Here is a 16,296-nt window from a genome sequence, read left to right as displayed (position 1 = left end):
TCTCTCGCTTTTTTTTTTTTTTTTTTGGCACCATTTTTGAGTGTGAACGTTCTTGAAGATCAGCAGTTTCTGGGGAAAAAAAAAACTTAAACCCAGCCCAGTCTGGCACTAGCAGTTAAAATCACTGAGATGATTTTATTTGACTTTTTTATGCAAACATGAACAGAAGCTCTTGATTTGTATCCATGTAGTATTATGCTTTTCACTGCTGTTACATGATTAGCTGATTGAGTTATTGCATGAATGAACAGGGGTCCGGGTGTTTCTATTCATGTGTATTGTGAATATAAAGATTTCAAAGTAAATGCATAACACTTTGTCCAATTAAATAAGCCTGTTAATCTTTTCCACTTACAGATTGACTGGGACGCACCTGAAACCCAGAAAAAGCTCTGTTTGAACAAAGGCAAAGATAACAAGGTTAATATCGTCCTTCCTTATCAAGATAAAAATCCTTTTATCCTGTTCCAACTTACTGACAAATTTATCCTTTGTTGCAGACTGAATGTTTTAACCACATCCGATTCCTGCAGAGATTCAACAGCACCCACTTGTATACTTGTGGAACACACGCATTTAGCCCATTGTGTACATATATTGTGAGTAGCATATTAAAGAAGTTAATTGAAGCATTTTAGCTTTGATATTATTTGTTTAATTTTTTGTGTTTAAATAGATTGTTTATAGATTGTTTGTTTCTGTATTCCCTTGTGTCTTTGCAGGATAGTAGGGAGTTTAAAATGTCTTCTGTGTTTGAGGAGGGTCGAGAAAGGTGTCCATATGACCCTGCTAAAGGCTACACTGGCCTGCTTATTGGTAAGGGAAAAAATCAGGACCATTTTTTTTTAACTCTGTAAAGACTTAGCGTATCGCTATGTTGAGGTTGGGAGGTGAAACTGTAACTATAGCAAGGGGAACAAGTAGTTTTATGTTGCATGGAAACTAGTTATTAATAATGAAGATCTCTTAGTTTCAATCCACATTGTAGGATGTTCATGATTGTCCTAATTTTCTATACTTTACTTCACTTAGATAATATGTAAATAATATTATATAACTTAATAATAATTAATAATAATAATAATATGCTTGTAACAACATACAAGTACATAACTAGAAGTTTATCATATATTATATCTTGTAAACACCTTTCATGCATATTCCTATTCTTTTTCTCAGATGGCCAAATGTACACAGCTTCTCAGTATGAGTTTTGGAGTTCTCCCGACATTCGTAGAAACTCTCCAATCCCCACACTGAGAACAGAGGAAGCCCCAACTCGCTGGCTGTATGGTGAGTGCATTACAGCATATGGAAAATACATCCGCTCCACAGTGTATTTATAGACCGATACTTTCCAGTTTAACGGCTTTCCATGGATTTGCATAGTGATGTTCATAACTGTTTTCCATTTAATTTTCCCAGTGAGGATTAAGGTCATTTTTCTCCATTCTGAACACACATCATATTAACAGAGAAATGTTTGATCCCTGTGCAGAGGCTGATTTTGTGGAGTCGGCACTGGTGAAGGAAAGTGCGAATAGCTTTGTCGGAGACGATGATAAAATCTATTTCTTCTTCACGGAGAAGAGTCAGGAACACAGTCTGTACTCCAGCTACAGCAAGGTGGCCCGAGTGGCCCGCGTGTGCAAGGTACATACATTCCTACTCTCCCCCATCTCCACTGCAAGATGTACAATAGAATCTGAAAAAAATACTTTTAAACGCATCTTTTTATGGTGACAATTTTTTTTTTAAGTAAATTAACACATAGCTGGATGCATTGACTATTGAAAAATCCCACAAATTGTAAAACAATGTGCTTGTGCATAACTGTGTCCATTTGCATAAAGAAATGCCCTTAATTTGCCATATATGGTAAGCAGCTTCCTTTAAAATAAGCACAGGAGCTTGCTCACGGTGCTGCCTGTTTCCTATTATACACTTTTATTTTACATTCTGTCATCGATCTGCATCTTGTGAACTCGGAAAAACAATAATTACTTTCAGTTATGCTGGTCTGACTGATGGTATGTGATATAAAAGCTATGTTTAGTCACTTCACGTTAACTTTTTTTTACTTCTAGTGGTTTTCGCTTAAGCATGAGTGTGCAAACATATATAAATCCTTATGCATAAGCAAAACATGATAAATTCCACTCATTGTATAGAAATGTGCACACGAAAAAAACCCAGACATGATTAATCAACGGGGCCCTCAAATTCTGTTTTCATTTTGCGTGAAGTTGTTTTATTCTCTCTCTCTATCACCCAAACAAACAACTGATGTATTTTTTCGTATCCCTTTTTCATTCCCTGTAAATTATGTTGGAATATTGTCAGTATCAGTGTTATTAATAATTAATTTTCATCTGTATTTGAGATTCACCCCTACTGTAGGTTTACTCCATGTAAAACTGATTAATGTATGATCTGTGGAAAGCATGTAAATGCCCACTGAGGTGGTTGTGCAGAAATGTACGCAGCAGTGATGCTGTGTAATTTTTTTTAGACAGACTGTAGTTTTATAGGAATGTAAAACAGAAAAACATAGTTTGATATTCACTTTTTATTGTGCAAAAGTTATTCAGAGCAATCTGGGCTCTGTGCTAGTATGGAAATTTTAAAATGGACTGTTTCTATTATATTTAGTGCATTTTCACTCGGACAGATTTTGGAGTAAGTGTAGCATTATTGCACGCGTGCACACATGCGCACACACACACAAACACACACTCAGTCAAAAGTTTGAACACACCTACTTCTTCAGTGTTTTTTCTTAATTTTTCTTCTTTTTAATACATTATATAAATGACATCCAAGCTGTGAAAGAACACATATAGAATAAACAAAGAAGTGTTAAACAACCCAGAATATGTTTTATATTTTAGATTGTCCAAAAGCCATTTACATTTGGGCATTTGGCAGACGCTCTTATCCAGAGCGACTTACATTTTTTTAAAATTATTATTATTATCTCATTACACATCTGAGCAGTTGAGGGGGAAAGGGCCTTGCTCAAGGGCCCAACAGTGGCAACTTGGTGGTTGTGGGGTTTGAACCTGGGATCTTCCGAACCGTAGTCCAATGCCTTAACCACTGAGCTACCCCTGCTAGTCGCCTAGAATGGTTTTTAGTTCACAGGTCTGTCTTGTTAAGAATAAATCTGTGACACTTCTTGCCTTCGTAATCTACATCAGTTGATTTATATCGTAAGAAACAATCAGTTAAGAAAACAGTCCATCATTACTTCAAGGAGAGAATGTCACTCAATACAAGAAATCTCAAGAACTTGTATCCCAAATTCGGTTGCCAAAACCATCAAACACTGTAATGAAACAGACTCTCAGGACGACTGTCCCAGGAAAGTAAGGTTTAAAGCTGCTACTACTGCAAAGAATAAGTTTATAGGAATGACCAGCCTTAGAAACCACGATACGATCAGCAGAAACAGCACCTCAGCTTAAACCCCACATGAATGCTTCATGAGTTCAAGCAGCAAACATGTTTCAACATGAGACTGTGTGTCAGGCCTTCATGATCAAAGAACTCATTACTTCGGAAGAACAACAAGGAGTAAAGCCTTGCTTCGGTCATTAAACACAAGGGATTGACATTAGATCAGTGGGAAAACTGTCCTTTGGTCTCAGTCTAAATTTGAGAATTTTGGTTCTAACCACAAAGTCTTTGTTAATTGTAGAGAAGGTAAACAGACAGTTTCTAAATGTGTGATTCCCACTGTGAAGAATGGAGGAGTTTTGATGGCGAGGGGTTCTTTGCTAGTGACACTGTTGGTGACTTGGTCAAAATTGAGCACACACTTAATCAGCATGGCTTCCACAGCCACGACATGCCATTGCATCTGGTTTGCACTTAGTGGGAAAATCATTTGTTTTTCAACGGGATAATAACCCCAAACACGTATCTAGATTACGCAAGGACTATTTGTTCAAGAAGGAGAGTGATGGACGGCTGCATCAGATGACCTGGCCTCCACATTTATGTGATCTAAATTTAATTGAGTTGGTTTGACACAAGACCTCTGGGAACTCCTTCATAATTGTTGGGAAACCATTCTAGGTGAATACTTTATGAGAATGCCAAGAGTGTGCAAAGCTGTCATCTAAGCAAAAGCAAAACTTTAAAGAGTTGAAAATATTTTTAAAATATTCTGGGTTATTGAACACATTTTTTGATAACTACAAATTTTCATATTTGGTCTGTCAAAATTTCAGTGTCTTTAGAATTATTATAAAATGTTGAAAACAATAAAAAAAACAACAACATTGAATAAGAAGGTGCTTCCAAACTTTTGACCTGTTTTGTGCATGTGTGTACCAAAGCATTTTCTTCACAGCAGAAAGCTGAAGCCTCTTTAGTTTCCTTTTCTTTGCAGCTTAACACGATCCTTAATAGAGTTTTCACATCGGTGAAGTTGCCAAGTTGCCAAGACTCACTCTCTCACATGCTGCTTTTTTCTACTCACTCCACTCAAAGTGCCAGTCTCAGATTACTGTAAGCTCATTGCTCTCACTCAGTGATTGTCAGCTTTGCAATTCTTTTTCTTTTATAAGCATTTATTCATCCATCACACTGTTGCTCTCCATTCTCAGGAGTCACTGTGATATAAAGTATTACATTTTCCTCACAAAGGCCAAGCTTATTAAAGCATGACTATGTTTACTCAGCCTGGATGTTCTGCCATGGTTTTCATTAGAAGTTTGGCACTGTGTTCAAGGTCAGGATGCACTTGCAAAGTTTTTTTTTTTTTTTTTTTTTTTTTTACTGCATTTGCAAAGCTGACTCTACAGTGAACTGCAAATCCTTTCAACCTGCTATAAAATATTGCTGCGATTGACTCATCATTAAATTGAAAGACATCATCTGACATTCAAGGGAAACTTGATGTTAAAACTTTTGCATTGTTACAGTATATGCCTTGTTGACATTGTCACAGGGGGCTGTTTATTGACATGTGGATTACATCGAACTAAGACATATACTGATCAGCTATTATAACCAATGACAACTGAAGTGAACACATTGCACTCCCACTATGTAGTAAACTGGTGACAGAATCATGCGCACCTATGTCTCACTTATGCTTACAGGCACCAAAGTCTAGTCTGTCTGGTCTGATTCTACAAAGAAACCCAATGCAGCACAAACTGCTGAAAATGGTCAGTGTTGGCCACAATCGAAAACTATCAGAACACTCAGTGCACAGCTACCTGCCATGTATGGGGCTCAGCAGAAAAAGCATTCAAGGATGTTGATCCGGTCTCCAAATTTCCCAGATCTCAATCCGACCGAGCATTCAGGGAATGCGCCGGATAAACAAGTCCGATCCATAAAGGCCCACCCCGCAACCCGCAGCCCCCAAAGGGTCTGTCACAGTACACCACAGAGGTCTTGAGGAGTCAGTTATCCCATATGGGGACAGAGCCACCCTTGAACCTATGTATACGGAACCTTGGGCTTAAAGTTTTTGCGCTGTAATGCTTTCGCTGTTTTGTGCACATACCCCTTAAAACTGAAAAGTTGTCTTTTAGTCTTTAAGTAATGCACCATGTACTATAAATTAAGCTGTGTGGACTGTGGGAGACTCGTGATCCCTCTTTGTCAGTTCACACAGCAGGATCACTTTAATGAGAAGATTATCCTTTATTATCTTCCCGCTAGCAGCAAAATGCACAGCACAAGTGTCTTTACATGCCACAATTAGTCTATTACAACCATCTGAATACACATGCATCTGAAAAATGTGTTTATTTTTTAATTCTCTTTATTAATTCGTAATGAGGATAAGTGGGTACTGTTTCCAAAGTATGGTTACAGTTTTTCCAGCATTAAACATTTAACTGCACTAAGGTGATTTTCTGCTTGCGTACAAGTGCACATGATTTTTAAGGAGAACTAATTTTTAGATAGGGATATTATTTTGATGGTTATAGTGGAGGGTGTTTGGGTTAGTGTATTTTACTTTAGCTTAAAGTGCAGGGCCTGTTTAAACACACTGGCTCAGGGGAGGTGCCCAGCAGGGAGAAGAATGCATGCAGAGGCATTTGGTTTAGTGTCCAATAAGAGCTGTTTTACTCTAGGGAATAAGGGTGTAAATGAAAATTGCTAAATCCAATCCACTGCATGTACAATATATTTTCCCACCCCGTCCAACCTGCTTTACTCTTCCACGATCCAACTTGCAGCAGAATTAAGTTACAGTGCTAAGAGCAAAATAAGTGATTCATGCTTGACTTGGGTGTATTGTGCATTTGACCTTTGCTTTAGTTTTCCATAATAGATTTATCATTTATTTATACTGTTGAGTTTACTTCTGTGTCTAATAATAAAAATACATAAGAGTAAAGTAATAGCAGGATTGCCTTTAATGCTGGGTTTGCTAGTTTTTGTCATCTTATGAACCTGAAGTCATTGCAAAAGTCAGAATAAAGAAAATATACCGATCAAAAAAATTTATAGAACCACTTTTTAAGTCCCAGTTGGACTCGAAGGCTCCTCGTATGTGTACGTATGCTTCAAGTCAATCTGGACTAAGTGTTCCTTTAATTAGTCTGAACAGCATATTTTCTTTATTAATAATTAATTGACTGTAGACTTAATTTTTTTGAGCAGTAAACACAATTCCTATTATTTATCTATTATTTATATTACTATTAATTATAACCCTTTTCATATGTCTTGTTCTGAGTAGTGTGAATAACATTCATTAGTAAGTGCATGCTTTCAGACTTTTTTTTTTTTTCCCCCTCATTCTTTTCTCCTGCAGAGTGACAGAGGAGGTCGCCTGACTCTGCAAAAGAAGTGGACATCATTCCTGAAGGCTCGACTGGTTTGTTCACTGCCTGACTATGAGTTCCACTTCAATGTTTTACGCAGTATGTTTGTGCTGGAGGGCCCCAGGACTGAAGACACCATGCTGTATGGCATCTTTGGCTTGGAATGGTAAGCACAATAAGTCTGTACACTGTGATTTCATTTACTGTCTTTTTTTATAGTGAAATGAAAATCATCTAGTCCTCATTGCCTAATTCTTGGAGACCCGATTGCTTTCCCCCTGGAAAAAAAAAATCAGATTTCAGTGTGAACTCTTGATTGAACCAAGCAGGCAGCTAGGTTTTAGGCAAGTAGCTCACACATGACACATTTCAGTAGTTATAAAGAAACTGTGATGCAGAGGTTGCTTGGTTTTGATGAGATCCTGAATGAAGGCTGTGACATGCTCTGCTAAGGATCATTTCAGTGATGAGTGAGCATATGTGAATGTAGTAAGGTGCTAGTTTGTTCATGAGCGCATATGCCCATTTGGCCATTCCCCTCATGCTTGATGTGTCTGAAAACAAGCTCTCACAAGTTCTCTCCAGCAGCATAATCCCAGGAAGAATGGCTGACAGGTTTTCTGGCTGCCTGAGGTCTGTGTTATCTTTTATTCATAAAGCAGGTCAGTCGGTCTGAAGAGATTTCTGGATGCACCATAGAGAATCTCTAAAGCTCTGCCTTTGTTTAACAAAAAAGTACAAGTATAAAATAGTAGTGGAAAAACATTACTTTCTGTAATGCGCAACCTATTCATTTATATGTTGAGAAAAGAGCGGTTTTGATGAGCTGGCACCTGGTGTGAGATTTGACATGTGAACCGCAAGCTGATGAATAAATGAAGGACAGAGAAACGGACAAAGAAATGCTTGATGCTAGGTGACTCGGAAAGGTTAAAAAAAAAAAAAAGAAAAGTGCTGGACGGACAGAGAAATGCTTGATGCCAGGTGACTCGGAAAGGTTTAAAAAAAAGAAATGTGCAGGACGGATTACTTTGAGCATGGTCCGATGCTTGCTCAAGTTCAGGTCAAATTGTTTTTGGTGGCCACATTCCATGAACTTGACCAGAAAGTTTGTATACGTTTTTTATTGGTTATGTAATCTGTGCTCTTGTTGATCTGCTGAGGAAGACAAGGTCACTATTGGCCAATCAGATTTCAGCATGTGTTTAAGAGGGCTAATGCTGAGTTACTGTGACGAGATCTGACCATATAAACACCCCATGGAGCCTTACACAAGTTGTCAATTGTCAGGGACTACTGATGTACTACTTCTTTTATTTCTTTTAAAATAAGGTCATTTGGTTAATTTAGCCCTGTTTACATTAAATTTGCATTTATTTGTACAAAGTATGTAGTTTATAAACAATATAGTCACCAAAATTCTAGTGGAATAGTGCTTGGTTTACTCAAAAAAGCTGTAACTCATGAAACTTGACTCTATTCCTCACCTAATGTTCCCTTTCTTCCCTCTTATTCAGTCACTGGTAATATAACGCTCATTTCACCCAACCCCTCTCTCCTTTCTACTCCCTTGTCAGCCGAAAGTACTGCAGCCCTTGCTGCAGTTTTGTCTTTGTCCCACTCTCACCCATGTCCCTCTACCTTCCTTTATATCTCTTTGACATCTTTTTATACATCTGTAATCTATTTTCATGTTGCCATGACTACACTGGCTTATGGAGCGTCTGTGCCAACATACCAAGACCTTGAGAAACAAAGAGATCAGCTGAGGCTCAGGGGCAGAAAGTCTCTTTAGCTGCAGAAGCAAGCCCACCCACTTCAAAACTGTAAAAATCAGACCTGCACTAAGTGATTCAAAACTTTTGCCTCCTAGCCTCTGTTGCCTAGAATCATTTAGATAATAATAGAACATATTTATTATTATGCTCATTCATATTTTTAAGCATTTGCTGGAGTTTTTGCTTGATTTTCATCTCATGCCCAAATCTCTTGTATTACTGTTGCTATGAGGTCATGTTAAACACGCTTCTGGTTTTACAGGAAAAACGTCAAAGCTTCGGCCATCTGCCGCTACTCGATCAAAGATGTCCAGCAGGTTTTTGAAGGACCCTACATGGAAAACCCGGAGGACTCTGGCACCAAAGTGACCGAGTACACAGGGAAGGTCCCTGATCCGAGACCTGGCTCGGTAAGCTCTGCACTCTTACTTTTGCCTGCTTATCTTGATCCATCTGGCTCCACCTGCTCGCTTTGTGCTCCTACATGACAGATGTAGCATGGACAGAGAGTTGCAATTAGATTAACGAGAGCAAAGTGAGCATGAAGAGAAGCCTCAAGATGAGATGCTTTACAGCATAATAGCTCCTTGCCATGGAGATTAGGATCAAGAATAAAAGAGATGTCAAGATTCCAAGACGTTTATAATTAGCGCCTTTGCAGATATGACATTTCATAGGTCATGTTCAATAGCCGTTCAGCTTGTGTACACAGTTGTGTTTACTGCCATAATTTGGTGCTTTAAGCTTGTTGATTACAGTCTAAACATTTACATATTGACATGTTGCCATTTTTAGGGGATAATAATGGTGTATGGTATAACAGCATGGGACAGGAACACTTGTGTGGCTTTAGCTCTGTCCTGTTTGTAGGCTGGGGAAATGCAGTAGGTGGTGCATCATGTAATATGTTTGCAGTTTGACTCAAACCCAACCTGCCTTTGCTCCTTAGTGTATCACGGATCGACTCCGAGAAAAAGGCATGAACTTTTCCACTGACCTGCCAGACGATGTGCTGCATTTCGTACGCCGTCATCCACTAATGTCTCGACAGATTCTGCCTCTAGGACAACGCCCCCTGCTGTTCCGGAGGACTGTAGACTACACTAAAATAGTTGTGCACAAAGTTCCTGCTTTAGATGGCCAGACATACCACATGCTTTTTATTGGGACAGGTGTGTTTTATGGCGCTTCCAAAGCTTTTAGTTTGTACAGTCCAAATGAGAGAAGAGAATTATTTATTTGGTTTTGTCCGTGATTTGATTTGCTTTGATTTAAAATGGCACAATATTAAACTAACATGAAAGCATTAAAAAACTTATGAAAACACTTTTATTTACCGGTTAGGAATAAGACATTGGAAAAAGGAAGATTTTAAACATTCACCAAGTGTCTAGAAATTACTAAAGATGATGCAAAAATCCAAAATCATGTAAGCATATAGAACACGCACCCAACACTAGTCAAGTAAATGACTGGATAACTATAAACATTTAAATGATATCACACAAAACATTGTTTTTCGCATTCTATATTTAGTTTCTCGTTTTCTTGTTTGTCAGTTGAAATATCCAGAACAGTACAGCATTGTTCTTTGGCTATGTTTACATCTTGCGAATCAATTGCGCAGCTTGCATTTACTAAAAATGTCACCCATATCCCAAAGCACACACCATGTTTGTTTCACTTCCCACACTTGGCCTGATTAAGGATCGAATATCTTCCTCACTACACTCCAAGACTGGTTGTTTTGGTTTGCATGTGTTTTTCATTGTTGTGTTCTTACTTGCCTGAATGAATCACATAGGCGTTAAACAGGTTTTAATTTAAACAGCCTTAACCCTGCAAAAATGAAAACACAAGAACACTCTTACACTCTTCATAACTGATAAGTTAGAAATTCCTCATTTTGCCTTCCTGAATTATGGAAAGGGTCTGTGTGTAGTTGTATATAGGCATACAATGGTGGTATCCTGTATCATTGATAATAATGGATGTTTTGCATGCTGCAGATGAAGGTTGGCTTCAGAGGGCAGTAGAAGTTAAAGGTCAGCTCCACATTATTGAAGAGCTGCAGCTGTTTAACGAGCCACAGCCTGTAGATAGTATAGTCATCTCTCAGAAACAGGTTAGTAAATGGACACATTTCTTCAACAGAACCATTGCTGATAACAAAGCATAAATATGTCAACTAATTTAAAATGTGATTCTCTATATTGATGTTGTGTCTGGTTGTCGTTTCACTTCTAGATGAGTGTGTATGTGGGCTCACCCTCCGGTGTTGTGCAGTTGCCGTTGTCCACATGTCACAAATATGCATCCTGCTTGGATTGCGTGTTAGCACGGGACCCTTTCTGTGCTTGGGACGGGGCTGAATGTGTGGAGATCACCTCACACATGGACAGGTACTGGTCTAGCTTTTGGTTTAGAGTGCTTTATGGTGTTTTTTTTTTATTTTTTTTTACACATTTACAGATTTATTCCTGAATCCATGGGCCATGTCTCTTTAAGATGCTTTAATATTATTAAATATTAACATATGTATGCCTTCAATATTATTATTATGAGGGGTCTTTAGGTCAAACCAAGACTGATGAAATATCTTGAAAGAGGGCATAAAACTGATTTGAAATTTGCAGAAGACTTCAAGCACAGTATGGTGATGAGTGCAGTAAAATATTTGAATGATGCAAACTTGTCGCCAATTGCGGAAGAGATTCAGCTGTTCTTTGGGAACTGTACATACACTCATTCACAAAACACCACTTGCACATTATAGGAAATTTGCCGGAGTTATTACCATACCCTGTACAGTCCTGAACTCACTCCAAGCCATTTACACATTTTTGGGTCATTAAAGGAGTTCCTGGGTGGCCTGTGTTTCAGACATAAAGAAAACAGCTCAATCGTTCCTGAGGCATACTGAAAAAACGTTCTACATTGATGGTATCCAAGCACCAGTGAAATAAGTGCTTGGATAAGTGCATTAGTGTAGAAGAAATTATGTAGAGAAATAAAGCTAGTTTTTAATTTATTAGATGTCCTGTTATTCTGCACAAGCAAAGCCAGTTTGACTTGAATGCCCCTTGTAACTATTATACATTTCTATGCTTTGGAAACAAGTTTGGGTATTTCACCTATAGGAATATTTCTCACAAGTTCTGTATGGATTCAGATATAACTAACGATTGTCTTTCTTTTTTCTTTTAATTATGTACAGATCCAATCTGACTCAAGACATCCTTAATGGGAAAGAAGGCTGTGTAAAATCTGCAGCAGATGGTATAAATAGTGATTTATCATATCTGAAATAATTAGAGCAGAGTAAAAGGAAGAGCATTTATTACCTAAAATGCATGAATTTAAGCAGCATATTTTTTTTATATTCAGTGCATGCTTCAGCATCAAGTGATAACGGTGTTTGGCTTGATGGTATTAGACCCAGACCATAAAAATATGTTTTTTAATAGAGACTACAAAGCACTTCATGCCTTTTGCTCAGGATAAAGTCATCTGCTGAACACGTTTTAAACACCCTGTGCAAGTTTTGTTTGATATTTAGGTCTGGATTGCAATTTATAATTTATTTGCATCTCAAGATAAATACTAATTTGGTTCATTATTAGTACTTCACAGTCAGAAAGTTAAGCAATAAGCTGCTACACCATAAAAGTTGTCAACATTGCTAGCATTCTAATACTCTGCAAATTAATGGCATGTTGTGGTGCTAAGTTTCACAATTGTTAAGCAGTTCTGAATACTCAATTCATAATCCTTAAGATTAAGTGTCAAAAAATAATTTGCATACAAAAAAAAAAAGGTACCACTGACTGCCATGATTTTATTTTCAGACCTGGAGAGCCATCGCGTTCGTTCAGTGATGGCAGGGGATGACGTGCTTCTACAGTGTGAGCTCAGTTCCAATCTCGCATCCCCACAGTGGACGAGGAACAAGCAGCAGCTGCAGGGCTACGGGCTGAACTCAGGCTATCGCATTGGTACTGATGGCTTGCTGGTGATTAAGTCAAGACCAGAGCAGAGCGGCAACTACAGCTGCTTCGCCCTGGAAAATGGGGTCCGCATCCATGTAGTCGCCTACACTTTAAATGTACACCTATACCCACCATCACCCCTGTCAACCCTCCAACCTCAGAAATCCAACAACAGCAATCCAGACCCAGGCCTGCACAATCCCCCACAGTCCCAGTCCATGAAGAACATGGAGGCCATGTATATCACTCTGATCACCATCCTTGGTGGACTTTGCCTGGTCCTGACTGTAGTGCTGCTCTATATAGGTTTTTGTGTCCAGAGCAAACGGGGGAAGTACTCTCTCAGGACAGCAGCCCAAGCAGACAAGACGAGGAAGAGGAATGACCGCATGGAGCTGAAGACTATCTCCAGCCACTGTAACGGGAAAACAAACACACATGATGGACTGCTACAGATTGTTCCTGGAGAAGCCCAGGTTTTCAATAAAGAGCTTCCTCCAGCACCTCCACTACCTCCAGCAAACTATGAGCTGGACTACACCAACGGGTTCTCGAGCACGCTGCCCAATGTCTTGCGCAAAATGAACGGCAATAGTTACGTGTTACTCAGGCAGACCAATGGAGACCCCTCATCTCCGCTGTATTACTCTTTTACAGAGGAGCTCAACGAGATGCTGGAGAAAAGGAAGCACACACAGTTGTGTAGCAAACCCGACGAGAGCTCAGTATAACACTTCAGAAACAATACGGTACCTTCTTAAAGGTCAGAAAGAATTGTGTTTCAGCTGCAGCCTATGTGACATACAAACTGAATTGGATAATAGGCTGGCTGAAAAAAGATTATAAAAGATTCTGTTTCATATTTCTCCTGTTGTTGGTTTTTCAGTCCTCTCTCTTAGTTTGAGATTCACAGAACATGAAAAACAAGAACAGAACAAAAGTAGAGACACACACACGTAACGCGTAATCTACCTCAGAAGATTGTTGCTATAATAATAGCACTGTGCTCCACTGGGAGTGTGAGATGGGAGGTGGTGAGGAACAGCAGCTATTCAGCACAGAAGTCTGCATGTGGGGTGAAAACATTAATGCTTCCGGAAATATAGAGGGAAAAGATCCGGACAGGACCAATGCGGGGTTATGATGTTTTTTTTATTTTATTGGTTACAGGAACTGTTGGCAGGAGTCTTAACAATTTCAGAAAAAAAAAAGCGTTTCATTTTCATGTGGCTGCTTTCGAGCAATAGTGCAGAACTGCACTAAATGTCAATATTTTCTATTAAGATTGTCTGCTATTTATGTCACCACTGATCACACTGTTGTCTTAACGAACTGCATTTAATGCACCACTGAACACTGAAAGCCACTAACATCACGACTTCAGTTTGTGTAGCTTTTTTTTTTTTTTTTTTTTTGGAGAATTATAGTATTAACTCCTGAGATGCACTTTAAGAGCAAAAGCCTTTTGTTGTAAATGATGCTTGTTCGGGAGGAGATGTAGAGTCCTGGTTTTGTAAGATAAATTGAGGATTTTTCAAAACTCGACATCATTACTGGGTCAGAGTCAAATGCTTTACTAATCACTATTAAAAAAAAAAAAGACACTAATAAGACATTCCACAGTAAACTACAATTCTTCTCCACACTGTTCAGAACCATTCTGTCTTATGTGGTTAGCTTATGTGACCAAGTGTTGGTGCAATTCCCGTCTGACGTCGCAGGAGATTCAGAAAGACTGATCTTCCAGTTAAGCATGACAACAGAGAAACAGAGGTGAGCTTATGACTCTCTTGAAAATACCCAATTACTAGCCATCTTTCAAAAGAGGGAAAGGTCAATTAGATCAATGCTGTAATGACAAATTAGATTCTGTTTATTTAAAATTGATTAAAATTGAACATTCTTACAGTATGATGTCGTTACAGGATAATGAATACTGTTCTAGAGTGTTACAGCTAATCAAATGAATTTGTTCCTGGAAAATGTATTTATTGCGTAAAGGAATGAGGTCGCTCTTTTCCTCTAATCAGACAAAGGGAGAGAGGAGCACTTCTGCTATTTCTGTGGAAGTGCACAGATTGCAGTACCACTAAGAGGGAAACATCAAGGCCATAGGTTCAGAGTGCAGCTGAGATTAGCTATGCTGATCCATCTTTTTCTATTTCTCTCTCATTCATTTTCCACCACCCCCTCTTTCTCTAGGAGAACTTTTCTCTTCCTTTTTACCATGTGTGTTGGTGGGTTTCATTTAAAGAGAAGAAAGACACAATTAATTACTCCTTTCTTTCCACATATCTCTTTTTTATCCTCACCTTTGCAAAACCTTACCTTGTCCCCTAAATCTCACATCATCTTATCTCACAAATTGCTTCTCTTTTCTTCGCAATGCAATGACGAGAACAGATGTGTGCATACACTTTGTTCCCTCTGAGGCACCACATGTGATGTTTGTTTGACATCCCCCAGTTCTAGCATTAGTAGTGAGAAAGATGTCTGAGATTACATCTAGCATGCCAGGACATGACTGTATCTTGAACGTGGTCTTAATTCAAACCAAAGGGAGTAGAAACTAAGCCACATTAAAGAAAATTAAAACGAAGGGGGGGGGGGGGGGGGGGTGTTGGGAGACTGTTCCAAAAAAAGTCATTACAGAGATTTAGCAACAATTTGTTTCTGATTAGTTAAAGGAGTGTCGCAGGAGATCTAACTATATGTTCCCGAAACATTTACACTGCTAAGCCTTGACTGTGTGTGAATTATTGTGAAATCATCTTTGACTGTTTTTAATATCTGCTTTACAGGTTTGAAGAACGATTTTCTGCCGGCTCATGCTTTGATACAGTGGAGGGAATCTCCAATAAGCCAGTGTCAAAGGAAATGAAGCACTTTAAGAACAGTGGACTTTTAACATGAGGGATTTATTAATGTGAAATTACAGAAGCCCAAGTGCTTTAAAATATTGTGGGTTAATAGTCCTGCAGCTAACATTGCCTTCCAGAGTGAACCTTTATCAGATCTTTGCCTCTTTCCAACCTTATCCATTTACACTGGGTGTTAAATAATGGGTTTGTATCTTTTTATTTTATATTATATTGTTTATTTTATTAAACATTTGTGCAAGTAATGAAATATGTCTAAATTTTATGTTTTTTGCAACCAAATTGCAAGTTGGATTTTGACATCCTTTAAGTGCAAAGTATACATCATATCTTGAGAACTTGTAATAAAAACCTCTAAAAATTTCAGGTGCTCATAGAAAATGGTTGTATGCCATGTCAGTAGTAGGCAAGAGTGTGTAGGCTGTGTCTGGATCTGCATGTAGAAGCAGTTTCAAGTTGTGCCCAGACAAGACTGAAAGAAATTATAGTCAGTGTGTATAGTTTTGACCTGCTCTCCCTCTCCCTCTCTCTCTCTGTGGGAAACACTCAGTCACCCAGAGCCGTGTGTGCGTCGAGACAGGCCTGCCCTCAACTACACAGGCTAAATATGGAAATGAATATGACTCCAGAGAGAATACTGTGCTTCAGAGCTGATAACGCAATTAACATGAGCTAAGGTTTGTGTAATGTGAAGTGTATATTCATCTCAATCACAATGCTGACACCTCCAGATGATTCTATGCTGGCTCATATGAGAAAAAAACTAAAACAATATAAATAGCAATAAGATTTTATTATTATTATTATTATTATTAAGCAGTATTTAGGTGTTATCACTGGCAGGTTAAATCAA

General features: G+C 38.5%; 1 protein-coding gene across 1 annotated transcript in view; it reads left to right on the top strand.

Annotated features, from left to right (window-relative positions):
• The window catches only part of sema4ga (sema domain, immunoglobulin domain (Ig), transmembrane domain (TM) and short cytoplasmic domain, (semaphorin) 4Ga), a 29,372-nt gene extending 15,263 nt beyond the window's left edge, over positions 1–14,109 (top strand). The window contains exons 4-15 of the mRNA XM_053502333.1: positions 358–420; positions 501–599; positions 723–816; positions 1,180–1,293; positions 1,499–1,653; positions 6,788–6,963; positions 8,838–8,985; positions 9,525–9,747; positions 10,585–10,700; positions 10,823–10,977; positions 11,793–11,854; positions 12,424–14,109. Coding sequence (XP_053358308.1) covers positions 358–420; positions 501–599; positions 723–816; positions 1,180–1,293; positions 1,499–1,653; positions 6,788–6,963; positions 8,838–8,985; positions 9,525–9,747; positions 10,585–10,700; positions 10,823–10,977; positions 11,793–11,854; positions 12,424–13,295 — 2,277 coding nt within the window. The 3' untranslated portion in view covers positions 13,296–14,109. The remainder of the gene's footprint in view (positions 1–357; positions 421–500; positions 600–722; positions 817–1,179; positions 1,294–1,498; positions 1,654–6,787; positions 6,964–8,837; positions 8,986–9,524; positions 9,748–10,584; positions 10,701–10,822; positions 10,978–11,792; positions 11,855–12,423) is intronic.
• The last annotated feature ends 2,187 nt before the right edge of the window (positions 14,110–16,296 follow it).

Source organism: Clarias gariepinus, chromosome 8, assembly GCF_024256425.1.
Source record: "Clarias gariepinus isolate MV-2021 ecotype Netherlands chromosome 8, CGAR_prim_01v2, whole genome shotgun sequence".
In the NCBI taxonomy this organism is placed as follows: Eukaryota; Metazoa; Chordata; class Actinopteri; order Siluriformes; family Clariidae; genus Clarias; species Clarias gariepinus.
Note: the sequence above shows the minus strand (reverse complement) of the source record. Positions and strands in the feature narration are given on the sequence as shown.